We start from the raw sequence: 27,336 nt of genomic DNA, 5'->3' as shown, positions 1-27,336 counted from the left end.
CGTGCATTTTTCCTTAGATAGTTTTAGCCTGACAAGTTTCATCAAACTAAACTGCATTTATAAGAAATAAAATTGTTACTGTAATCATATACAGGTGAATCCTGTTTACGTACTATCATAAATATCACTAGTAAACACAATTTTAACGAGTCTGATGACTGTGATGCGGAGAAAGTACTCATTCTTCACAAGCACGTCAAAGCACCACGTAATGCTTCGCCGAAAGTTAAAACAAAATCGGCGTCAGTAACTATCTAGTGCGTTTGCGGTGTTTCTCCAGAAATCAATTTGAGCATTGCGTGGTATCTGCAGAAACTTCGGACGTGCTGATCATAGAAGCCACATTTCGGGATAATCTACATTAACGGCAGTAGGACCAATGTACGGGGCATAATGTCATTATTATATTTGCTTAGAAATATAAGAGAGAATGTCATTTTGCCCTAAATACTGAATGGCACAGATTCGATCAACCCAGGACCAAGAAATAAAGAACACCAAAGCACAGAACAAGCCTCTGTGTAGCGTTTGTCTTTGCTTCAGTGTTCTTTAGTTTATGGTCCTGTGTCAAACTTGCAACATGTAGTATTTAACCGTAAAGCAACCAGTACCAAAACGAGCTTTCTTTATCGGGATGTCTCTCTGCCATGTTACACGCCTTCTCCATTATTTACCAGTAAATATAACACAAACAGGGCACGGTATAAATTTTGCTATTCTCAAAGACTGCACATTAAAACAGGCCCACAAAAAGGAAGTCTAAAGGCTACAGACGATGTCTAATTAGAACGAAGGCGCACAAAGACGTAAAAGAAAGAAGACAAGAAACCTTATCTGCGCACTCAATGTATAAGTGCGCGTGTATCAATCGGACACCCGGGAGGGGAAGACATTCGTGACAGGTAATTTTTTAGGCATATGAGTTCATTCCATACATCTTGAGAATCGATGTTATCGAAGCATGCGGGGCAAAGGTCGACATGCAATGCCTCAAACATTGAACGCGTTTATTTATTCTTGTACCAGCCCAAACTGCGCACTCAGCGAAATTTGGCGTGAAAATACACTCTTGGCAATGTAAAAAAAAAGATTAGGTGACATTTCTGCTGAAAACATTTAATTTATGTGCAAGGAAAACGCAGAACGTCCCTATTCTGCGACTCCTGTGACCAACTACACCCTGGCCCGATGAAGAAGCGCCCGGCAAATCTACAGGGCTCCTTCGCAATGGGCGCCTTCCCATTGTCCTCAGGTACGCGTGGACCAAAAATTAGGCGAGCTTTTCCCTTTTTACACTGCTGAGATTCTTCGTCCACGCACTTTTTCTTAGGTAAATGAACATTTGGTCTTAAAATAGAGATTCTTTGTCATTCTCTTCCCCCTCCTCACTTTTCTGAAAGTCAACAAGTTCTCTGGTCACACTCATACTTGGCTAATTCATTTACACCACATTTTGTTTAGAGATATTTATTTAGGCCATGATAACTAAAATACCTTCTTTTTGAAGGTGTCAAACTGACGAAGCTCATTGAGCTGGAGATTTAGACAACGACAATGGTTTTACGCTCGCACACACACACACACACACACACACACACACACAGGTTTTTTGTCGCTTTGTATGAACATTATTCCCATCAGTCTTGATAGCCGCACAGAAGCTTTTCGTAAAGGCACGATGTTGGCAAATACCTTGTTTTTGTCTTCAACCTTAATGGCAGTATCTTTTATATTAGCCTGAAGTAAATGTTCAAAAGGGCTTTTTTAATGACTTTCTAAAGCCTATAAACGACTTTTCAGGCATTTCTAATAAGTACTAGCAAAGAGGTTTAAGTGAACGTTTTCGCGAAAGTAGTGCCTCAATGAAGATTACTTAGATTCATGTTTCTGGTCACTGATTAGCATGCAGAGCATAAATGTTGAACTGCGATAAATTTGGTTTGTAATTTGTGACATGCGTGTGTGTTATGAGTGAACACGAGTGAATACGCACGCACGTATGCTGCGAAAGACGATGTTTATTAATGATACGCTTTGGGTATTTTGAGCAAGATGGATTCACGGTCCGTAAAGGGAAAGGTGAGTTGGTCTGGTTGCAGCCGTCGAAGGTCGAAATTTGCAAAGACGTGGTCGATGCACGTCCCGCGAATCGTGGTCGGATGATGTTTGCTGTCGTGCGTTGGTCGTTTCAGCGAGTGCCGCGACTCAATGTAGTCGACCACCCAATCGTCTTTGATGACGTTGACGTTGAAGTCGCCAACTATCACCAAGGGTCGTCATTGCGGTCGTTGTTTCAGGTAATCTTCCACGGCTTCGTCGACGTACTTCTCCATGGCGGCACGTGATAGGTTGGGTGCGACGTACATCGTCATGACGTCGACTCCACAGACGCTGGCGACGCAGTGCTCGCCGTTGGCGCGTTGTTTAGCGCCGGGCCGCAGTTGGAGGTCTTCGACGACTGGAACTTTGATGGGGACGTTCACTGCCTGGCCCTTGATTCCGTTCTGTTCGTTGCCGTGAGTGAAGCGTCGTATACCCATAAACGGGAGTCGAAGAGGGATGAGCCGTTCTTCGACAGCGTTCAACTCGGGTAGATGTTCCGGTCGGAGCGGGTAGCGGTAGCCGTAACTCACGCTGAGCGATGGAATTCTACCGGCAATTAATGACTGCTTGCACGTGGCACACACGACGTAGTAGGCAAATTCGTCGGCGTTGCTTCCAAACGCATAGCAAAGAACCGACAACGCTTTGGAACTATGGAGTTCATTCTCAATGTTGCCGATCCGCGTCAAGTTGTTGTCGAACCAAAGTCGATCACACACCTTGCAGCTGTGGCTGAAGCTCCGGTCGAGGAAGTCACGCTTGAAGCGAGCGTTGGGCGTGGCATACTGCTTGGCTCGCCACGCCACTGTCGCGGCGTGCTCGTGCTCACGGGAGGCATTGAGATAGGCTTCGAGGCGTCGAGGCTTGCACGCGGCTTCACCGTCCGGATTCTCTTGCCGATGCTTACACCTCGCAGCGGCTTCACGTTCTCGAAGCTGGGGATCTTCCGCTCGACGCCGACGTTTGCGTTCCGCATCGCGAGCTGTTCTCAGCGCTGCCTTGTCCACGGACGAAGTGTCTTCGGATTTGCTTGCGGTTCCGCCAACACATTGGCTGACGCTATTGAAAGGGAAGTCAGTAAGTGTGTTTGCGGATTCGTTAGCATACATTTTCACCAGCTACATCGGACGTGGAGCGACCGCACAAACCAACTGACGAAGGGCGGCGCGCCCCGACACTCGGCTATTTATAGCAAGCTCCGGCCCCGGCCTGCGCATGCGCGCGTTAGCATACAGCTGGCGCACGTAAAACTAAAGGTTGCGCGGCGCGCGGAGGGGAGAAGCGAGCGCAGCGCGCGCTGTGTTGAGAGGAGGAAGGAATGCACAGATGGCTGGTTGAGGAGGAGGGGACGTTGCGGACGGCAACGGTGCATGACTAGCCCCTAGTATACCATGCTCCGCATGTAAAAAAAAGCCAGGCCTGCTCGGAAGGTGCGGCACAGTCACAGCGAAAGCAAGAAGAGTGGTCCTTCAGAGCCTTTTATAAATACTCATTTGGTAACTGCCGCAACCACTCTAGCTTGATAACCACTATGGCCTTAATATTATAATATAATATTATATTATAAAAGAGTGGTAATTCCAGGTTAGACATTGCACTGTTCATACAGAATGCGAAAAAAAACGTGTCGAGTAAACTGTCAAGGAAAACAACATTTGCACAGCTATGTTCAACCGTTGGTGTCTTTGTACCAAATCAATATAACGTTCTTTTTTTTCTGGCGTAGCTAGAGGTGGCACGCGCATATGTTTGAAAGTACGTAAAACTTTATAAACCTTTGGTTGGCCCAGAGTAAACATTTTGGAGGCCAAAAACTTTATTATGACGGGCTATGTTTCGTCGCTCGAACATGGTTTTCAATTCCTAAAGTCCGGCTTCCAATAATCATAACCGTGCATTATTTAATTTTCACCAAACGCACCACCCCCTCACTCACAGCCACGATATCTGGAAACAGCTTGGGATATAACTTGTTGTCAAAGCGGTAGCCGTCCCTATCAGTAAAGTCATGGAATGATCTGCTTGATCTCCGGAGACCGGAGTTTAGAGGCAATTTGACGGCTGAAGGTGGATAATACGGTAAGGATATGATAAGGTCAAAGAAGCTTGATTCGGGAGTTCTCCATACACGCTCATGGTGCCTTATCTCTTTCGCTCCTTTTCCCTCGCAGTTATGTTCTTACTAAAACAATGAACAAAGTAGCCAAGAACTTCGTACTAACTCTCCATGATCCCAGTTGAATGGCAACTCAGCTTAGATATAAGCAAATGTTATGACAGTGATGCCCGCCGTCAGTCGAAACAATGCAATTGTTTACGGGTACCTTTCCTGACACGACTCCGCTCGTTCTGTGGGTGTTAGTAGCATGTGGTAGCCAGTGTGTCATCTGACTCGTGATGAGTTACAAGATTGTAGAGGTAGCTGAGTTGGGGATCCATATTTATCGAAGGCGACCGCAAAACTGCATGGGGCACCGAAACACAAAAAGAAGTGCAAACGTTCAATGGCTCCTTGGCCCAAGGCCAAAATTTTGGAGCCGTGTAAAAGTATGCACACACACGTATACATGAAAATGTGTGAAGAAGAGTATTAGGCAAGTCAAATACAGCTAAGATTCCCGAAGCGAATGGAGAAGCTGAGCACACCACATCACGTGGAACGGACCAGACCACACCGATAAACGACTGACAGCAAACCAACACAGTGACAACTGCGTTGGTTTGCTGCCAAGCCACTGCCTAAAGAGTCTCCTTCTCCAGATGATCATTTTCCGGCTGATAATGTCAGTCTAAGATAATCTATAAGACGACGCGTTTGAGCTACGGTAGTCGACTGCTAAGTCAGACTCTCCAGCAGCTTCCAAAGAACGTGCACCTTAACTCAAGTGCACGATTATGCACATTTCAGTTTTTTATATTACACATGTTAGGCATCATGAAAAATTTTGGGTAATTCAGTTCACATAAAACTGTTGCCGTGACCTCCTGAAAAATGACACACAAAGGTTTTGCAGTAAATTCTCTCATAATACGTGGTCTTATCCACATTAAAAAATACGACTAATCAATTTTAGAACCTCGGTATATAAACTGGTGACATTTTTGCTATGTGTTCTGTCGTTCTAGGTTCGAACGACTACGTCAGACTTTGATATGGTATCTTCTTCCTCCCGCACTTCATCGCATCAGCTAGCAGTTTGCAACGAAAACGACCAGGGTCTGTTATAGAAAAAAAGATGGCAGCGCAGTTAAAAAACTTACATTCATTGTCAGAAGGTAATTCTCTCTCTCACACACACACAAATTCTCATTGGAAAGACACGTACTAGCCACCATGTTAGCACTTGTATTTATTAAGACATAGAACACCAATAGAATGCTTGAGCAACACACTCGTTAAACGCAAGGTAAATCGAGTATCAAAAACTACGCTGCAAGTAATTTTTTCTGAACAAGGAATAAACAGGAGAGAGCGGAAATCTAGAGATGTTAATTAGTTTGCATTCTAAAAAAACAGCGTATTCGTGGATTACTTGTTCCACAGAGCTATAACCATTATAGGGCTTGTTTACCCTACCTTTCACGAAAACGCCACTCACGCCACTTTCATATCAAGAATGCCATGGCCAGCGGATAGCGCACAGGATGTTTGTTCGTCAGTGGGAAATACCGCAACCATGGTAACAACGCAAGAGAAGTACGCAAGATGGACGGCAATGAGAGTTTTTTTAGAGATTAGCAAAACTGGTGTATTATCTCATTTTACCGTATGATGAAGTAGCCCACATTGGACAAAGGCAAAGGAGACAAGAGGAGAGGGTTGCTCCGATTTTGGATAGGTAACATACCTAACCAAGGTAGGTCTACCCTTTTTCGAGTTAGGGTCACAGGGCTTTCAAAGGTAGAAGCATAAACAAATAGAGAGGGAAAAAAGAGTGAGGATTAGTACACACAGATGCACAGACGCTCACGCACGCACACACGCAGAAACAGTCATAATAGTGCCACAGACCTGTAACTACTTATCCAAGTCGACTGTCATCTACGTTTTTAGCAATGCTATTGTCGCATTTATCCGCGATGGCTTCTTACGACGTCCTGCTAAAACAGCATTTGCCGTCATGGGTCTGCTATCAGGACGACCTATAGTGATTGTGAATGTGCGCCTATTATGATTATTGTGTCAAGGGCAGCCGTAGCATATGTATTCAAGTGTCTTCTCGCTTCCTCAGAAGCCACGAGGAGTGTTTTCAGCCATACCAACCCGAAAATGAAATGGTTGTGTGAAAGCCCATCTTACTCATTAAGGGCAAAGCAAAGGAGCTCCTTTTCGGTGAACTGAATCAGCACCTGAAAACGAAGTAAGGTGTTGGGCTAACGGAGGGGCTAGCTATTCAGTCTAATTACTGTGTACTCGTGGAATAAGTTGTGACATGATCGCTTGAGCTACCCTAGCAGCAGCCCTTTTTGATAGAACATTTGTCTTTCTTATCACCTTGACGAGCTGATTGAGCAGCCTTGTCAGCGCATTAATGGCCTATCACAATGCGCTGACTTCGCAGCCACTGAAATGTGACATTGTGTTCCTTGTCGAACATGCATATAACCTCAAAAAATATTGTTGGCCTGTTCCGTACCACAGAGCTGATAGCATAGATTGCAGAACCGCTTTTGAGTCATTGCAAGTAGACCGTCGTTCACGTTGGTCTGGGTTGACTGCGTAATGTGCTAAGTGGTGAAAGTTAGGCTTCATAGCCATCGATGTCGTAGGGTGGTCCGTCTTCTATCAAACTGATGTCAAAAGCTTTCGCGGAAAACCACCACTACCCTGGACGAACTCATTTCATAATCCCCCGCAGGTGTAATAAAACATTTTAATAGCTTTTTTTCTTTTTACTCTCGTGAGCAATTATGGAACGCATCGTGACATCACGTGATTATGCTCGGGCTCTCACCCCGCCATTTTGCACAAGCGGGAAAGGGGTGCACGACAGTCACGTGTGTACGCGGCAAGCGTCTATGGCCAACCCTAGGAACCAAGCAGCCGGCAGGGAACGGAAAAAGCAGTGTCTGCAATGGTCGGAGATGTACACCACTAGTTGTGCGAAAGCTTCCTTAACTAGTGCAACTAACCTTAACATAGGGGTTTTATCATGTGTTATTATAAAAATACCCTAAAGCCTAAAAAGCAAAACACTTTGTTGCGTATTAGAAGTAAATTATACAATCTCGCGAACCCTAAAACACAAGTTTTACTCTTGGAAAGCGAGAAAACGCTCAAAAACATTTTGGTGGAGACGCCACCTTGAGGTTTGTGCGCCGAAAACTGTGACGTCATATAGTGTTGAAGGCTCCTATTAGGTCCTACGTAGCTTCACACCAATAAAACGGAAGTACATTTTAACCGGTGGGTGCCAGAAACCCAGCATATGAAGTTTCAGAAAATTACATTGAGCCGATGTGGCGAAATTACGAAAAAAAAACTTCGTGGAATTTTCACGCTACGTGTGGATATTACGGCGCGATATTCAGAAATGAAAATTTAACCTTGATTTTCTCCGGTAACAATGCATTGTGACAGTGAAACTTATGAGTTTACAGTTCTTAAAGTACAGTTTATAAATTAAAAAAAACTCGTTGTTTCTTTTCAGTGTCTCTTTATATTAAATTTAACAAACGGACAACGCTTCAGATTTTTAATTTGATGTCGAGATACATAGTTTTCTTTTCATTGCTTTCTTTTTAACTGGCGCGCCATGGTTTCATTAGCGCCTACGAGAGAAAACACTAAAAGCAGATCATTGGTGCCGTGTGTCTGCGCTGCAACGCCTTAACAATAAAAGTATTTGAACATCGTAAACGACCACTTACGTAAAAATGTTTTCCGCACACCTGTGTCGCTGGTATCAATAACAAGTATACCATGATGTGGAGCTACTGTTGAAGTTCACGAGTATATAAGGTAAGTTTTTAAGTGCTTTTAATGCAAAATGATTGTGACTCAGGCACTGCTCTACTGTTCCGTTAGTCAGCTTTATTTATAGGCCACAGAGAGGTACATGTAATGTGCATTACTAAGAATCGATGAGGTTAACAAGACGAGGACTTACACTTCAAGCATGCTGAAGCAGACCTCTGGATAAAAAGTGAGCGCTAAATCGCCTTTTTGACGTTAAGAATGAAGCCATTGCAATTAAGGATGGACGCTTTTACGATTAGGACAATTAACGATGGTGAACGTGTCGAAGCGATGTCGTTATTATAAGAGGCCTCCTAAATAGTTATCATGACAATGATGCTCAGGATGAATACGTTTACAAATAATGAAAAAACTCTTTATGATAACACGTAAAGATTATTAACTTTGAATGACCCATTTAGTGTAAGCTGTGAGCAAGCTAACTTATAATAGAATACAATGTTATGGTTTGGCGTCTCAAAACATTCAGAATCAGAATCAGAATCAGAATCAGAAATTTATTAATAAAATTCGGTACAAGTGACAGGAATTTAGTATACAGAAGGAGGTCCCATAGTCAAGTGACTGTATCGGGACCTCCTGTACAAATGCAATGAGTTATTAAACACATTAAAGCAACAGGAGCGTAAGTATAAATCAAAGCGTACAACTGAGCGCATAAAAAATAGAGAAAACAAAATAAAGGTGTGAAGTACAAAAAAAAAAAAAAAAAAGCGATAGAACAGTTTAACAATCAATATACAAAACTAAATAATAAAAGGAAATAAAAAAAAACAAATAAAAAGAAATACAAAAAACAGACCAAACAAAAGCATACGTCAAATAAAACAAGCAGTAAGTCTTATGGTTAGTCCGCATGAAGCAAATACAATTTATACTGTTTCTTAAATTGATGAAATGAACTGATAGATTTTATGTTAAGTGGAAGAGTATTCCACAATGAGATAGAAGTGAATTTAACAGTTTGTTTGCCATAATTAGTACGTATACTGGGTAGAAGGAAGTTATTGTTTAGTGCAAATCGGGTATTACTATAAATAACAAGATCAGAAGACGGGAAAATGGTAGGGGGAAGTTGATTATTAAGAAGTCTGTAGAAAAAAATGCCAAGGTTGAACTTAGTAAGTTCAGTGAGAGTAAGGATGTTATTTTCATGTAGTAAAAATTTAGCATTAGAAAAACGTGGGCTGGATGTAATTAGTCGAATAGCATGATTTTGGACGATTTGAAGAGACGAAATGTGAGTATTGTAAGTATTGCCCCAACATGTTATACCATAGGTAAAATGAGAATGTACGAAAGAGTGATAGAGGGATAGTAATGTGCTGCGTGAGAAGTATTGATATGATTATGAAAGACGCAGTAGTGGCGGGCTGCGAGAACTTCGAAAACCTTGGTTTTAAAAACATGCGCTTAAATTGCCAAACACGGGTCTCAAACTTAATCATCTCTATTTAAAATGCAAGCCGTGGCTGGAATTCAATCCGACGATCTTCGAGTAAGCAAGAGAGCACCTATGACCACTGCTAAGCTAAATTCTCAGCTGCGGTGACCTAATGACCTACCAAGTCCACCAGGTATTCCTTGCGTCCACTCATAGAAAATTAGGCTTCTTCTTGAAATGGAGCAAACTTATTGTGATTTTCCAAATATTCATTTTCCATCAGTATTATTTGTAAATTGTTGGAAAAATGCCATTTCTACAACTGTATTGGAGGTACCTCACATGGTTTCGCCTTGCTGGAACAGACCCCCCTTCACCATGGTACGATGCAACGTAATGACGTTCTCACGTGAGAATGCGTCACGTGCCGTTACTATGATATCGTGGTGTCGTCGTAATGACGTTGCACAATTTGTCATCTGTGACGTAATCATGACGTCATATCGCGATGTCATCATGTGATCATGAGTTTTGAATCACTCGATCCCGCTGCCATGGGACGCGACACACCATCCATGTGGCATATACCCATGCGCAAACTTCCCGTTTGATGAGCCACCGCAGGCTTTTGGCTTAAGAATGCCATCCACGTCATAGTTTAAAATAATGAAAAATTTAAAAAATACAAGATGCACAGCGATTTCTTCATAAAAGGAGCACAATTTTAAAGGTGACACTTCTGGCAGTACGATTACATTAGGTGTAAGTTTCTGTTGTTGTAAAATTATATGAGACCGGTATTATTGAACAAAGTTTAGTGCGATTCAACTAAACTCCATAGGTCATTTGAAGGAAAGGACACCGGACGCAGAAACAGACATCCTGTTAGATTAGGACTGATTAGCAGTACATTTATCAGTCGTATGAACAATGGATTGAAGGACTTGTCTTGAAATACGTGATGCACACGTGTGAAGCATACGAGCTCAGTATCTAGCACTGACCTTATGGGGGCAACATATCTTTTCGAGGAATAACAAAAAAGGAGCTCATTCCGATTACCAGGTATAAAAAGTGGGCGCATCTCATATTCACCAGCAGTCGAACTTCATTTGCATTCGGAAGGTTGCGGTGTACTACTAAAATTGGTGAGTTTCCATTGCACTTATTGGGTATTTCAGCGGTTTTTTTTTTGTTTCTTGTGTCATGCTGCGTGCTTTATACAAGAAACTGCGAAGCATTACCTGCTTAAAAAGAAGGAAATAAGAGTGTAGTTAAGGCTGGCTTTGTGAGTTAGACAGTATAATAAAGAGATCTAACAGACAACCGTGCCAGAGGAAGCATATGTTATATGAAGCAATTGTACCGTAATTGTGAAGAACGAAAAGTCGCTGAAAACATAACGTAGCATTGGCAGTGACCGATTTCGCGACCTTAGAATAACGCGTCCCATGCTCTACCAACTGAGCTACCATGGCAGCCATCTTCCCACTACTTTATTGGGTATATATGTAAATAAACGTGGTTGTGTGAGTCAGCGCCGGCAGTAGCCGAGACGGCGAGTGTGGCACACTCTTTTTCTGGCTGTTTGGCGTCACGTAGCAGGTCATCTTGTTACTAGCTGGCAGCTGACCAATGATCTTTTACATACTACCTGAAGGCACCAAGTCTGCCAGAACGACATTTTAGGTTAATGAAAGCAAGAGGTGTGCAATTAAGGGCTCGTTTTCTTTGTTAGACGCAGTATTGAGGAGATGAAAGATATTATTATGCCAAGGAACGTATAGGGGTAGTTGTGTGAAGTGATCGTACTGTAAATGCTTTACAATTATTTCGCAATTAAGGTAAAAACACTCCAATTCGCCATTACGGTACAAATACTTCAAATGTCATTCCCTTATTTTCTTTGACATGATAGTCTTTCAGATCTCATTATTAAGTTTTAACGAATAAAACAAGCTGTTATTTGTACACTTTGTTCCTTTATTCATAGCAAGGGTATCGTTCTGGCAGACATAGTGCTTTCAGATAGTATACAGGGGATTATCGGTCAGCTGCCAGCTAGTAACAAAATCACGCGCTACATGACGCCAAACTGGTAGAAAAAGAGTCTGCCAGACTCGCCATCATGGCAACTGGCGGCACTGACTCTACCTTGCTTCCCGTTAATTTACATATATACCCAATAAAGTTGATGAGGGGATAGCCGCCGTTGTATTTGAGTGTATCGACCATCAGATGCGTTTTCGAAGGTCACAAGGTTCGCCCCTGCACACTGTTTGTTATATTTTCATTCACTTATCTTTCTTGACAATAACTGTACAATTACTTCTTATAATATTCCCTATATACTTGCATTTGCATAATTGCCTGTTAGATCTGAATGATATTCGGCTTAAAAACAGCCTCATTTATTGGCGTATGCAGGAAACAAAATGTCATAAGTAGGATAACTTGTATAGGAACTGTGAACTTCAATTGGCCTAAGTTCCTACTAAAGAGGGTGAATCAGGGACCCGCTTGAATGCGTCTGTGCTGAAACTCAGCGTATATCGTGTTAAAAACAGTTACGATAGCGTGGGCTAGAGGAAGGGAAACCGAAGAAATAGCATGGAGCACGTGAGGTTTGGTCTGGGTTCTGCGTCACTAAAAACGGTAGCGTCGATACGCTCTGCTCTTCATCTGCAGGCATATTAGTCCTTTAAACCTGGTTTTCTACAAAAGAATTGTTCGGATTTTACAATTCGAGCCCCGCCGCGGTGGTCTAGTGGCTAAGGTACTCGGCTGCTGACCCACAGGTCATGGGATTGAATCACGGCAATGGCGGCTGCATTTCCAATGCAGGCGTAAATGTTGTATGCCTGTGTGCTCAGATTTCGGTGCACGGTAGAGAACCCCCGGTGGTCGAAATCTTCGAATCCCTCCACTACGGCATCTCTCATAATTATATGGTGCTTTTTGACGTTAAACCCCACATATAAATTGTTTTACCATTCGAACTAAAGTCCTGAAGATTAGGGGACAAAATCACCCATGAAGTGAAACCGTGGAAAAATAGTTAATTATTCTTCTTTACAAGAGGGATATAGTAAGAGTACATAGGTATTGATAAAGCAAATACAGACGGGTAGTCATAAAATGTTACTTCTGTGTTAGTATTTTAATATAGAAGATGAAATATTAACAAATAGCTGTCATTGCCAAATCTTAGAATCGAAACAATTGGCATATTTCACATTTCTTGCTTCTGAATAGCTCATAATGCTTCACAATGCTCGCAGCCAACATGAAGTCGCTTCTTGCCGCCACTTGCCTTCTGGGCCTACTTGTTTTTACAGGTACGTATGACATTTATTTCATAAGAAAAAAAATGGTGAGATAGAATTTTACACAATTAGATTGATGAGTATTCGAAACACGTAAATTGTGCTCAAGTGAACACAGCAGATAGTTTTAAGTTGTGGCACCGGGTTACCAGTGCCACAGCGGTATCAGACGATTCTCTATACAATGGGAAAACCCACCTATTCTGTAATCTTTATTACGGCGCCCTGAGAAAGGCGTCATGTACATCATGTAGTTCATTTTCTTTTCGCAGTAGTGATGACGGTTCCATTAAGAAAGTAAAATTTTCTTTGAATACACAAATTAAGTACACATACTTTATTTATTAATTTATTATTTACAAAATACTGCAGGCAAGAAGTCTAAGCAGGTTGAGCAAAAATACCTACCAATAATAGAAATAAAAGATTGCAAAGTGGCTTTTACAACATGATTTTGGTTGACAGACGAGAAAAAAAAACAACTTCTTCATTGTACAATTATAAGGAGGTAACAAAACAACAGTATTTACACAAATGGTCACGGGTGTTCGGGGAATGCTTCCATTTGTTTATTCCAATACGCTATCGTTTGCGGGAAAAAGGAGTAGTGAAAAGTGTCAGTCCTTGCGAAGATTGCCGTTAGGGAATGAGGATACTGGTACCGAGTGGGTCTGCTTTACAAGGGGAAATCTTACGCTGCCGTGTCCAAGGATAGCTCGTAGTTTGCTACGTCGGAAAGTAACCCTAGACGACAATTTTTTCTCCATGTTTGTAATAATTCATTGCTACTTGCAGTTCGTAGTGCAGTGGGGAAGTCAGTTGACTTAAATTTACTATAACTAAACCATACTGCTTTCCTTTGAATTCTTCAAGGTTTTTAAATTTTATTTCATAATTATACCGTTTGGATGGAAAAAGAATAAACATAGTTTTCGTAATGTACATACAGCTGCTAAAACTGTTTGCCACTAATCAAGAGAATAAACGTTTTTTTTTTCGTTAAAAACTACCGAGGGTAGTTCAAGGCTGTACATAGTATTGCTCAACAAGTAAGCTCTCCAGCCCTGCCTGATGTTGATGCGAAATCCTCTCTCTTCAGTGTAATGACTTCTTTCGAAAGCAAGAATTCTAAAGGCGAAGACTTTGTTTGCATACTACGAGCCCTTTTGGCGTCAATCTGCGTGTCTATCTATGTTTTCATCTATCTATCTATCTATCTATCTATCTATCTATTTATCTATCTATCTATCTATCTATCTATCTATCTATTTGTCTGTCTGGTCGCTAACATTTTTGTGCTTTCGTGATCACCCCCTGAACTTGGCGTGAACCAAAATTTGTACTGAATGGTAAGCGAGTTTGACGAAAATGACGCGCTGGTGAAGAGATAAATAATGTCATAGTACCGCTGCGTACGTCTTGAAACACTTTATGCCAAACAGTGAAACATACCTGTGGGCGTATATGTGCCACTGGCATGCGGGTATGTGTCACAGAAGATTGAGACTTATTATCTTCCCAGGAACAGCGAGAACACACATGGGTAATACTAACGCCGGAGCGTTAAGAAAAAGTTGACTTCAGCAGCATTGAACGGACGAATGAGCAGAATAAATGTCAGGGTCTAAAGAGGAATCGAACCAAAGCGTTCTGCTTGACAATCGAGCATTCTAGCACAGAGCCACTTCATGTCTGGCTACTTGTTTTCAAATTGACCGTGATGTTCGTGAAGCATTCAATGGGGATGCAGTAATATGTACATCATAATGCATATGTACTCCTAAGATACAGCACTCACGTCGACTTAACGTCAGCTGTAATTATGTGTCACGTGCTGAAGTTGATCTATGTAGCAGTATCCAGCTCTGCCATCTTGGCGAGCACCGGTGCTTCATATTAGCTTGTCATTTCTGGTGTTTCTCATTTTATTGTTGGCATCGTTACACAAGTGCCTACAACTGGTCGTATAGGCATCTGACTGTTTGACATATGTCCGTGTGTGCAACATTTGCATATATGTTTAACTATATTTCATAACGTATCGCTCAATAAAAGATGAAAAAGGGTCATCTTGTCTCCGCATGCATTGCGTAACGTCGATTGCCAAAGTAAGTGGGATCCCCTAAATGTTTTCATAGGCTTGTCAATATTTTCGACCCCACAATTGTGCGATTGGTATGAACTCTTGTTTTTATTCTTTTTTATTTCAGTGAATGCGCGTACACTAACCGAGCAAAAGTCAAGTGTCGGAGCAGAGTTCAAGAGCGCCGCCGAAGAGGCCTTTCTCTTGAGCGAAATCTTTGACGACGTGGGAGAGGCGCTTGCTCAGGATGAAGAACTGAACTCTGTGGTGAGTGAATGAAGGCAGAGTGAAAACTAAGTGCTTTTCACAATTCGTGAAAGCTGTGAATATAAATATATATATATATATATATATACATGATTCAAAGAAGTTCCGTGGGTACGGTGCAAATATATTTAAGAAAGAAAGGAGCACACTTACTTACGAAAATTGGATAGGCGCCATTCACTTTGGTTTGTCTACGTAACACTAGCCAGGGCTACCATCCTCACAAGCACAAGCGCTACAACCAGCTTACCGCTTCTGGCGTTAGTAATACTCACGCTACTTTTCACATCATTGCCTAACTCTGGACAATTGGTGATAAAAAAACAAACGTGACTGTTCAACGTATGTATGTGTGGAACATTCACACCTATATTAAGCAGCTTTTGACGATATTTTGCGCACAAAAAGTTACACCACAGCCACCCGTCTTCCCTAATGCTTCACATAAAATATATTTCTGTGCTACGGGGAATCTACCGAACTTTTTGTCAGTGTTTTGTAACATGTAAAAACTTGTGTGAGCGCTGAAAAGGATGGAGAAATATACAAGTGGTGATTGCTTTCTGAAAGATGAAAACGTATACTTCCCATGTAACTTGCATTTATTCCGACTGCTATGGCAATGGAAATGGTGAGACAATGTCTTTGTGTCTCAATTTCTGCTGCCTGATACAACAGTGGTGTCTAAAGCAGATGGTGATTGCTTGCAAGAAAAGACACTGTTCAAAGCCATCGGCATTCATGGCCCAATTGGACGTTTCTAAAGCCTCACCACGTATCGCTGAATGATTTCTCGAACAGCGAAGTTCAGTGTGTGCAGTAGCGGGGTACTGTCAACCTACTATCACAAATATGTGAAGTGACAGTTCAGGCACCTCTAATTGCATGAGAATTGGATGTTAAGATCTCTAAGATTGCTATGATTGCTAAGGATGTGCCTCTGTACATAAGGAATAAATCTCAAGAATATTTATTTTCAATAGCCAAACTTCTTATAGCAGTTCATTGAAATTGCTCTCTCTCTTTCTCTCTCTTTGCAGAGAGACGAGTATTTCATCCGTGATTTGTGGGCCAAAGCGAAAGAAGCTCTGAAAAATGCCACACAGAAGGCAACGTCATCCGTCAAAGGAGCTTACGATGAAGCCAAGGAACACTTCACAAAAGCCGCAAAGGAAGCCCAGCAAAAACTGAAGGAAAAGGCAGCGGAGATCATGTCCAAGATATTGACTAAGATTGCCGGACAGTATGCCGTCGAGGACTCTGTTAGTCGCCCGGACTTCATGAAGATCTTGCTTAATCTCATCAAGGGAGTTGCTCAGCGACTTTTCAATGTTGGGAAGGGTCTGGGAGAACTTGAGCGCTGACGCAAATAAAGAAACAGGAGAAACTGCCTCGAATAGATCATCTTTCGTTTATGTTTACTCTCTTGTAACCCTACCAAATACCAAACGTCACTCAAAAATCATGCAGTTCCAAAGGGCTTCTTCTGGCTTCCGAAAACTCTGTGCATACACTGCCTCTCCAACTTCGCAAACGCTCCACCACGGTGGTCTAGGGGCTAAGGTTCTTGGCTGCTCACAAGATTGAAACCAGGCTGCAGCAGCTGCAGTTTTGATGGAGGCGAAAGTGCTATAGGTTCATGTGCTTAGATTAGGGTACACATTAAAGAACCCAAGGAAGTCATAATTTCTGGGGTCCCCAACTAGGGCGTTTCTTATAATCACATGGTGTTTTGAGATGTCGAATCCCGCATATCAATCAATCGACTTCGCAATGGGGACGAGCCGTAAATCCTTGTTTTCAATGTGCAAGCAATATTCTATGACAAATTTTTGATAGGATGGTAATGCACGATAGAATGGGAACGCACGACGTATAAAGGTTAAACTTGGAAGGAAAGTCAGGGCAAATTGATTGGTTGATACGTGGGGTTTACGTTCTTAAACTGAAATATTTGGGACGTCAAACTACTTTAATACAGCGGTGTTTATATCCTTGCGCACATACAATTTTCATTATTCTTGTAACCATTGTGGATAATTATGTACCAGTTCATTCTGTACGACAAATGCTTGTTAGTGTATATATGCTTTTGCTGCCAGGGTGGCACGACCTAGTCAGGCGTTTATTCAGCCTTTAGTCGTGTTCGCCAAGCCAACTGTAACAATTTCGCCTTGAAGAAAATGAAATGAAATGGATGAAAAACAGATTATGATTATGAGAGACGCTGTAGTGAAAGGTTTCGAAAATTTCGACAACCTGGGGTTCTTTAACATGCACTCAAGTTATAGAACACGGGCATCCAGCATTTCCGCCTCCATTGAAAATGCAGCCGGGGTTCGATTCGATGACCTGTGGGTCAGCAGCCGAGTACCTTGGCCACTAGACCACCACGGGGGGGCAAAGTCAAGGTGGAATCAAATACCTGGTTACCATACAGATTACTAAAATTAATTAGAGGTGACTCTAGCGCTGTGATTGTTCAGCGACCATGAGAATATTGGGTACAGAGATGTGCCCACTTTTTGTACTTGTGAGCGGTGAATTGTACTTGCGGCTTCGGTTATTGCAGTGTTTTAGTTCTGTTTCAAAGGAAAGAACAAACTCTTTTGAACTTCGTCACCCGATTCGAAAACGTAGTCCTAAAAGAATAAGGCGGTGAAGCGCAACGACTGAATATTTGCTGATTTTTTTCGCGAGAAAACAGCTCCAAGCTACAGGAACCCACACAGCGCCAGAAGTGCGAATATTAGGCAAATCTGTGTACTACCCATTATTCTGATGCTCGCTGAAGCGCTATGCGTTGCAGTTCTCGTAGACACTAGTGCCAGAGTTTCCTCTAGTGTATATTTAGGAAACTCTATGTTGGTCGCATGTGAACGCTGATAAAAAATTGTAGTGCCATTGGGACTAATTCTGTTATGAGCTTAGGTGCCGGAAACTCCTAGTTACTTCTGAGGACCCGGGAATATAAACAGGTACTGATATATTGAAAAAATACTTCAGTGTGTTAATGTTATGAAATAGTAAAGACCACAGTCAGACTTCTCTCGGTATTGCCAGAGCTCAGGTGCGTGAAAGATTTCGGGAAGGCCTATAAACGCTATATCCAGAGCCCCGAGTAAATAGGCCGAAATAGTAGTACAAAAATGTAAGATAATGTCAGGTGGCGATGTGCTGTCTAGGTTCGTGGTTACTCCTCCGTGACAGATTGGATGGCACTTTGTTTAGAAAGCACTAAAAATAAGATTTTATAATATTTGTTGCATTGAATATTTCAAGACGTAATTAAACTATGCGCTGCTATAAAAATATAGCGCAAAGAAACCACAGAAATTTTAAACGTGGTTTCACTCAACATTAAAACAATAAGCGCTGCACGTGAATGAATGGATGCTGCAAGACAAATTTGATATTCCTTAAATATCTGAAATAGCCAGAGACATGTGCACTTTACATGTTTATAAAATACAAAGGGCAAAAAACATACCATCCTCCTCAAAATTAATAATGTCGGTGAACATGAAACTTGAGTTTGGCGCTGTAAAAGCTTAGAATCATTACAGCCTCATAATATCTTTGTGCATTTCATGATTGGCATTACTCCTTAAATACATATTGTCTTCATTCACATCAGCCACCCCAGTTTGCACGGGAGCAAACTAAATGCACCAGAAATGAATACAAGAATTGTAAAATTACTTCAACCAGCAATCTGACCACTATTTCAAGGCACGGAGTAACGAATGTTGCAAGAGCCTCAATACTTCAGTTTTAGGGGCGAAGCTCCTTATGGCGTGGCTTGTGAGTCCCTCGTAGCACGTAACCACCAGTGGCACATACCCGAAATAGCGGTCCTTACGATTTTGACCTCCAAGGTGGTTCCGGTGAGAGATTTCTTCTGTGCGTTGTTGAACAATAAAAGATAGTGCTCAATGCACATGTTAATGGCTGCTAAGGGGGAATGAGAGACAGGAGCATTCGGCCTTTAGGTAACGCGCACGCTGCGATCCCCATTAGCAGCTATTGGCATGTACATTGAGCACGATCTGACAAGAAAGGGTTGCTACGTCATACTCGCGGGGTGTAATCTCCTTGGTTTTAGAAAGGTTTAGTGAGCGTTGGGCAGCATAGCCATGAATACAGTGAACTAGTATATACCATGAACTCGAGGTGGTTAAAGGTGGGAAGTAGACCCGAAGCGCAAGCCGTAAGAAAGTGTGCATGTGCCACCTCCAGTTTAGTCCTTGAAATGTCCGCTGGATGGCGGTGCTTCTATATGGAAAATATATGATGAAAAGATGCGAGATGGTGGTACTTGGAGTGCTGAATAGATGGACGAACGGACACACAGACAGATACATTGATGGAAGCATGAACGGACGCAGGCGCGGATGCATGGACGAACGCAGGGACGGACGCACGAACAGACGCACGCACGGATGGGTGGATGGACGCATGGGCGGTTACACAGACGTACGCAGGAACGGACGGAAGCAAGAACGAATGGACGGACGAATGCTTCGCCCCACTCCCCATCATTCACTCCATGGATATGCTGCCATTTTTTTAGTAATGTTCAGACGTTTTCGCTATGCTTGATGAGTAATCGATGAGTGGTCACACTTAGGAGTCGATATTATTGCTTGCGCCATCTGTGCAATCGAGGCTGCCCACTTGTTTTATCTCCCCTTGAGCCGCGTTCGTCCCCAGCACAGGCGAGCTTTCTCTCCCGTTCACAAAATACTATGCGCCGTGGGATGTTATTTATTCTGACTTGGTGAAAACAATTACAGCGACGGTGACACCAGTGAAAACTGCCATAACCCATTAAGACTGTCCAGATAACCTCTTTCGGAAAAAATTTCGTCTTTGCCTAAAGGTTCCATACAACACTCGTTAACGATGATCAGAAAAGCGGCTGGAAGTAGTGCAGACTCCTGATAAAACATTAACAGCACATTATAGCACAACAAGCAGTCAAATATTTACAAATTGTCAGAGTAAGCTACAAATTGTTCCTCATTTTTCAGACAGGTGATTTCATAAATCTAAGTCACGGGACCATCAGCCCAAAGTCATTTGACTTTGGCCAATTCAATTTGATTGATTGATTGATAACTTTAATTAACTACACGCCAATGTTATATTGCATGTTATCTTAAGCACAGTAGTTAAAAAACAAAAGGAAAAGAGACACATACAGTAAGCTTGTTATTGCTAGGAAGGGAAGGACCGTTGTGAGGAAGGCATCGCACCGCATGTTCAGCCTGGCTCTTATGAGCAGATCTTCGATTATGCAGCTGGTAGTTTCCTCCATGTCTTGCTGTAGGTGAGGCAGCGTACGTTGGGCTTTTTTCTCAAAAGCAGGTTTGTGTGCCGCATAAATACCATGACCACCACGGGATACCGCCAGGTGACTGCACAATCACCCGCAATCGCACGGAAAGTAATCCACGCGTTCGAAAAAAATAAGACGGAGCCAAACTTGGCAGTCCATTTTTGAGTTTGGAGGCAACAAGCAGGCCAGTGGCGAACCAACTCTTTCGTGAGTGGTGGGGGGGGGGGGGGGGGCAGACACACCTCACTCTTCAGAAGGTATATATATATATAACAAGTGTCTACTTAAGGGCTCGTTTTTCTGTGTTTTGACAATGTGTTAATAAATATAACAGGCAATAAAGCCAACAAAAAAGTATAGGAGTGGTTATTAGACCAATTTGTAGGGATAAATATAAATAAAGTGGGTGAAATGAAATGATAAGTTGCCGTGGGTAGGAACCGAACATATATATATATATATATATATATATATATATATATATATATATATAAATATATATCTATATATATATATATATATATATATATATATATATATATATATATATATATATATATATATATATGATGACTGGGAGACGTGGCCTGGCTCATACACCATTTTAATTTCTCCCTGACTTCTTTTTCTTGGCATCTACCAACCATCGTTACCTCCTTACGTTACAGGACTCCCCCTCCCCCCGAAAGAATGCGCGCGTTACATAATATTACAATACATGATGAACAAGCAATCTTAGAACACATAAAGTGTCATAATGGGCTGTAGTTCCACATAACATTGAAATTCCGTAAGATCGCACAGACTTCACAGGAGAGAGCAGCAATGAGAGATTATCAAGTACGGCTCTGGTGGGCCAGGCTGGGTGTTACGCTCTGGACAATATAAGCATGTTTTGAGCGTGGAAACAGATGGAAACGCAGCCGGCGTTCTTGCGAGAAATGAACGAGGTTGGAACGCCTTGCAGGATCGACAGCTCTGTTGGCGTCACATTTTTCGTCGTGAGTGATAGAAACGCCGTGCATGCAGTTTGCGTACCCGTTGATGGTGGCTGATTGGGTGCTGGTTGTGTTCCAGCAGAGTACAAGCGGTTGTTTGGTGGCGTTTAGGTAGTTTGGTGCAGAAAAGTTCCTTGGCTTTTCTTTCTGCGAAGATGGCTCAAATGCGGAATCAGTCATTTCTGTAGTGGTCGTTGAGGTGGTGGTGGTGGTCGTCATTGTTCATGACGTTCTTTACGCCGCAAGTATGCTTGCGACGTGGCTCTGATTCTTCGTAGTCCTTGTTGGAGTTGCCGTTTTAGGGGCGAAGCTCCTTATAGCGGAACCCATTCGTCCCTCGTAGCCGTTGTAGTGTGTAACAAGTATAACATTTTGACCTCCAAGGCAGTGCCGCTGAGAGATTTCTTCTGTGCGTTGTTGAACAATAAAAGATAGTACTCAAAGAACATGCCAATAGCTGCTCATGGGGAATGAGAGACAGGAGCATTCGGCTTTTAGTTAACGCGCACGCTGCGAATTTTCGTTGTTCAACAACGCACAAAAGACAATAAAGGGTTGCTGCGTTATACTCACGGGGCATAACCTTCTAGGTTTTAAAAAGGATTAGCGAGCGTTGGGACGCAGTGCCAGGAATACAGTGAAGTAGTATACACCATGAAATCGAGGCGGTTAATGGTGGGAAGTAGACACGAAGCGCAGGCCGTAAGAAAGTGTGCGTGTGCTTCCTCACGTTCAGTACTTGGAATGTTCGCTGGATGGCGGTGCTTCTGTATGAGGAATATATGATGAAAAGATTCGAGATGGTGTTACTTGGAGTGTTGATTAGGTGGACGAATGGACACACAGACAGATGCATGGACGGACGCATCGATGGCTGCACGGACGGATGGATGCATGGACGGACGCAGGAGTGGATGCATAGACGAAAGCATGGACGGACGCATAGATGAACGTGCGGACGCACGAACAGACGCACGCACGGACAGCGGATGGACGCACCGGTGGTCACACAGACGCACGCATGGATGTACGGAAGCTAGAACGAATGGACAGACGGATGCTTCACCCCACTATCCATCATTAACTCCGTGGATATATTACCATTGTTTTGCTGTTGGGCCTCTCCTTGTTGCTTTTGTTGGCATTGCTTATGTTGCACTACCTGACGAGGCGAACTTTCTTTAGAAACATGAGCCCGCTTTTTTCGTTGTAGGTTGATGTGACCAGCAAATAGCTGATACTTGTTAGGGCGTCGCAATTCGTGTCAGGCAATGAAGATAGTGCGCCAGAACTGACAAAAAACTCTGCTGAGGCTCTTGCAACAGCATTTTTAATGGGCGTTCCTGGCACAGGGCAGTGCTTGAGAGTTGATCCTTCCAAGCCTCCAAGTGTTGGTTGGGCCCTCAGGTGGCTGGGAACTCGACGGCGACACTGCGAAAGAATTGGTTTGGTCAGATTTTACTTCACGCTGTTTCTCTGTGTACGCAGCTTTAGAGATAAGCTGTTCTGATGCATGAATGTGGATGGTTGGCCCTGGGCTTGGCTGACCAAATTCGGAGTTCCACACCTCTATTCTGACCGTAGTGGGCGTGTTAACGACGAAATAGCCAAGTGATAGAAAACAAGAATGTGAGCCAAGTGTACGAGATGGGGAGTAAGCTGCTCCAGTGCGTAAAGACTGATTTCACTCTTCGAGTCGTCATGGTGTTGTTTGGTATTTTCCCCGTGCGTCAGCTAGTCTACCGTGGACAAGGTGTCCTTATGACACAAATAGCGACAGTTAGGAGCACCTGAGGAGCCACTTGATAACAAACCAGGTGGTGGTTCACGTATGCAAGACAAAGAATGAAGGGCATCAGGTGAATGAGCAACGTATTGTGTCTTGTGCTGGAGCGATTACTTTGGAAATGCAGACTTTTGTGCAGAAGGGAGGCGCGCCCGATGGTTCGGTTTTTCCCGAAATACGCATGGCCGACTATCAGTGAACTCATGTGCAACTTCGTTTTGTGGCAGTTGTCGATTCGCGCTGAGCTTTCGAATGGTTTTAGACTGCTTCGGGAATGGACGATGGAGTGTGGTCTTCTCCAGATGCTCGGCAATACGTAGGTCTTAGTCATAGTCCCTAAAACGAGTGAACATCTCTTTTTTGATCTTCTGCCATGATTCCTTGTTTTCGAATATGTGTGCCAAGTGAAATTTGAAAGCGTCACCGGAGATGTAGTCAGTGAAGTTGGTGATCATCTCCCGTTCCGACCATGATGCAGTGGTAGCGTGGCGTTCGAAGAGGTTGAAAAAGTCCTCTACGCGCTGATCGTCTGCTGATCCTGTGTACTTCGGGATGTCGAGGTCTGTCAGTGATGATGCCATGGTGCTAGTCACGGCATACAGCGATGATCCGCTTCTGCAGTCCACATATGGTCAACGCGTCGGCGTCATGTTAAGTGAGTGTTTCGTTGATAATGCGTGGCTGGTGAAGTGTATGCGAGATCTTCATCCTGTCGACTCGTGTGATGCTATGATGACTGGGAGACGTGGCCTGGCTGATATGCCATGTTTATTCCTTCCTGACTTCTTCCTCCATGGCATCTACCAACCATCGCTACCTTCTTATATATATATATATATATATATATATATAGTGCTTAAAACTACCATCTTTCTTTCAGCTTCTCTCATGTTTCGTGGGTCAAGCTGCAGAGTAAGCTTTAAAGCAGAGCTTCCCACTGTACTCGAGTCCGCCGCTCTATTCGTTGCCATCACCACTTTACAAGCTGCTGTTATCACTCCTAGTTACCACAAGCAAGGCTGATCAGATTCATCAGAGACTAAAGCGGAAACTTTTATGGTGCTTCTATTAGGGCAAAACTATAACATTTAAAAAAAGATTCATCAGAATCATCGGCTCACAGCAGCTTTGACACAGCATCAGTGCTGTTATTCAGTTTCGATGAACAAAAATAGTTTTACTGAAGGTGCAAATACTCTAACTGGTCCATAAAACGGTTGCTCGTCCCCATCCATAACAAAGCAGGCTACAGTACACACAGCTTTAGCGCCTTGTAATGCAGCCTGCTTTGCAGTGCTACAGTACAAGGTGCAAAAGCATCGAATAGGCGGCTCGCCCAGCAAAGAGCCTTAAAGAAAAATGGTAGCAGCAGAAATGTAGGAAAATTTTCATAATAAATAAACATTCCCTATTAAAGTTTACATTTTTTCGAAACATTATCATTGAGTGATTACTGTGGCGAATGAAAACTTTACCTTAGTTGTTGGTTTTCCAAACGTGCAGCTGTGAGTGACCAGTTTCGAAAATGGAGAGAGGGGTGGCTTGGCCCCTCCAACGTTTCTCGGTGACCGCGCTTGCACTCCCTGTGCTTCTCCCACCCGCGGCTGATGCGCCTATGAAGCATGTTAATTGGAGCCACTTGATGATCGATTGAGAACGTGTTGCAAGGCTCCCTTAACCAAAACACGGAGCCCCCTTGGCAGCTTCGTGCATAATTACACGTGTATTCACAGAAATAACGTTAAGACAACGCAGCTAACATATACTCACCGATCTATTAGCTGATTTGGAAGTATTTGCAGCACGTTTTGTCACCATAAAGACAAGCTACCGTAACTCAAAGTGAAAGATTTTGATGCCTAATTATAAGAAATGATTAACCATTGGTAGCAGGGGCTTTCATGATAGCATGCAGGGATGCACAAAAACAATGATGCTTTATTCTCCTCCCGTTGCCTCGTTTGCCAAAACTGCCAAGATCTTCAAAGCTTTTCACTGAGTATGACGTCAAATGACGATGTCTTCAAATGACATCGTAGCTTAGTCCATGATGTCATTTGAGCTTAGATGAACTTAATGAAGTGCGAAGAGAAAAAAAAGAGCTTATGACAATTTTCGCATCCAAGCCGTCTTAGGCGATCAAGTAAGGCAGCGTAGGATTTTTTTGACAGCCTCAAGGATCTAATTCTAGAAACGGAGTTCTATCTAAGGCGATTAATAAATGAATGCATTATATTTTAGGAGCAACTATACAAAGCATTCGCACTTAATGTTTATTGTTGTGTTGCCAAGGCTACAACTACCCCAAGTGCTGCGTCTGAATGAGTGTGACATTAATGATCAACGAAGCGCCTTTAGGTTCTGCTTCTAACAAAAATTATTCTGGGTAAATAAAACCACTCATTCTCTCATTTCAGCATCTCTGTAATTTTATCGTGATTTCTTAACCTAATACTGCAGAGTTTCCAAAAAAAGTTCTTTTTGTAGGAAGAGCACAAACACATTGGGCTGCTGATCACCCTCACAATAAAAACTCAGTTAAATATAAAATGCACCCAACGGGCATATCCTGCTCACAGGTAGTTCATGTGCGTCGTACACTTTTGGCGCTCAAGAGAGAGTTTCACGGAAAAGAATTCCACGAAAACATAGTGTCTAGAACATAGTGATCACGCTATCGATACCTCTAGACAGGCCACTAGTAAACCTGCACGTCTAAGTAATATTAAGAAGCCTCCACGTCTGAGTAAGGAATTGCAAGAAGGCCAAAACCGAATTAGGCGTGGTGCAATACATGCCGGCCTATAAATGACATTTGCATTTGGCACAAAAGGCTGTAACATATCTAGTGTTGCATTAACAGTTGTCGTTGGCATCGGTGCGTGGTTTTAGTTGGCAGTTCAGCCAAGACTGAAGAGTTTGGTGCACCCAGTAAACTGTTACTGTGTGAAGCAAGAAGCCCCTTCGCATCAGTGGTTCAATAATGTATTACATTGAGATGAATAACAGCTAATTGGTCTGTCCTTGCGCTTCCTCGAGTCTCGTAGCGCTAACTTTCAAATGAAATCACGGCAACCCGAAATTCCTACCTTTATGCGGTAAATTTTATGCTTCTTAGTAAAATATAATGATAAGGTTATAGCGGAAAACGCCAGGTGTGGCGCTCAACATTCAAAAGCGCGTAGTGCCATGAGTTACAAAGATCATCATCATCATCATCATCATCATCATCATCATCATCATCATCATCATCATCATCAGCCTGACTACGTCCACTGCAGGACAGAGGCCTCTCCCATGTTCCGCCAGTTAACCCGGTCCTGTGCTTGCTGCTGCCAATTTATACCCGCAAACTTCTTAATCTCATCTCCCCACCTAACCTTCTGTCTCCCTCTACCCCGCTTCCCTTCTCTGGGAATCCAGTTAGTTACGCTTAATGACCAGCGGTTATTCTGTCTACGCACTACATGCCCGGCCCATGTCCATTTCCTCTTCTTTATTTCAACTATGATATCTTTAACCCCCGTTTGTCCCCTAATCCACTCTGCTCTCTTCTTGTCTCTTAAGGTTACACCTACCATTTTTCTTTCCATTGCTCGCTGCGTCGTCCTCAATTTAAGCTGATCCCTCTTTCTAAGTTTCCAGGTTTCTGCTCCGTAGCTAAGTACCGGCAAGATACAGCTGTTATATACCTTCCTCTTGAGGGATAGTTGCAATCTACCTGTCATAATTTGAGAGTGCTTGCCGAATGTGCTCCACCCCATTCTTATTCTTCTAGTTACTTCAATCTCGTAGTTAAACTCAGCGGTTATTACCTGCCCTAAGTAGACATAGTCTTTTACAACTTCAAGTGCACTGTTACCTATCTCGAAGCGCTGCTCCTTTCCGAGGTTGTTGTACATTACTTTCGTTTTCTGCAGATTAATTTTAAGACCCACCTTTCTGCTCTCCTTGTCTAACTCCGTAATAATGAGTTGCAATTCGTACCCTGAGTTACTCAGCAATGCAATGCCATCGGCGAAGCGCGAGTTACTAAGGTATTCTCCATTAACTCTTATCCCTAACTGT

General features: G+C 42.8%; 1 protein-coding gene across 1 annotated transcript; it reads left to right on the top strand.

The window, feature by feature from the left end:
* The first annotated feature begins 10,481 nt into the window (after positions 1 to 10,481).
* On the top strand, positions 10,482 to 16,540 carry LOC119178072 (uncharacterized). Its single transcript, XM_037429235.2, has 4 exons — positions 10,482 to 10,615; positions 12,749 to 12,805; positions 15,004 to 15,143; positions 16,184 to 16,540. The coding sequence occupies exons 2-4, from the start codon at positions 12,754 to 12,756 to the stop codon at positions 16,505 to 16,507; spliced, it is 516 nt and encodes a 171-aa protein (XP_037285132.1). The 5' UTR covers positions 10,482 to 10,615; positions 12,749 to 12,753; the 3' UTR covers positions 16,508 to 16,540.
* The last annotated feature ends 10,796 nt before the right edge of the window (positions 16,541 to 27,336 follow it).

Source organism: Rhipicephalus microplus, chromosome 1, assembly GCF_043290135.1.
Source record: "Rhipicephalus microplus isolate Deutch F79 chromosome 1, USDA_Rmic, whole genome shotgun sequence".
Taxonomy (NCBI): Eukaryota; Metazoa; Arthropoda; class Arachnida; order Ixodida; family Ixodidae; genus Rhipicephalus; species Rhipicephalus microplus.
Note: the sequence above shows the minus strand (reverse complement) of the source record. Positions and strands in the feature narration are given on the sequence as shown.

Excerpts from the sequence above, each read along its gene's own strand:
- LOC119178072 (XM_037429235.2), top strand. The coding sequence starts at position 12,754 with ATGAAGTCGCTTCTTGCCGCCACTTGCCTTCTGGGCCTACTTGTTTTT. Across the intron at positions 12,806-15,003 it reads GGGCCTACTTGTTTTTACAG|TGAATGCGCGTACACTAACC; the intron begins GTACGTATGACA and ends TTTTTATTTCAG. Across the intron at positions 15,144-16,183 it reads ATGAAGAACTGAACTCTGTG|AGAGACGAGTATTTCATCCG; the intron begins GTGAGTGAATGA and ends CTCTCTTTGCAG.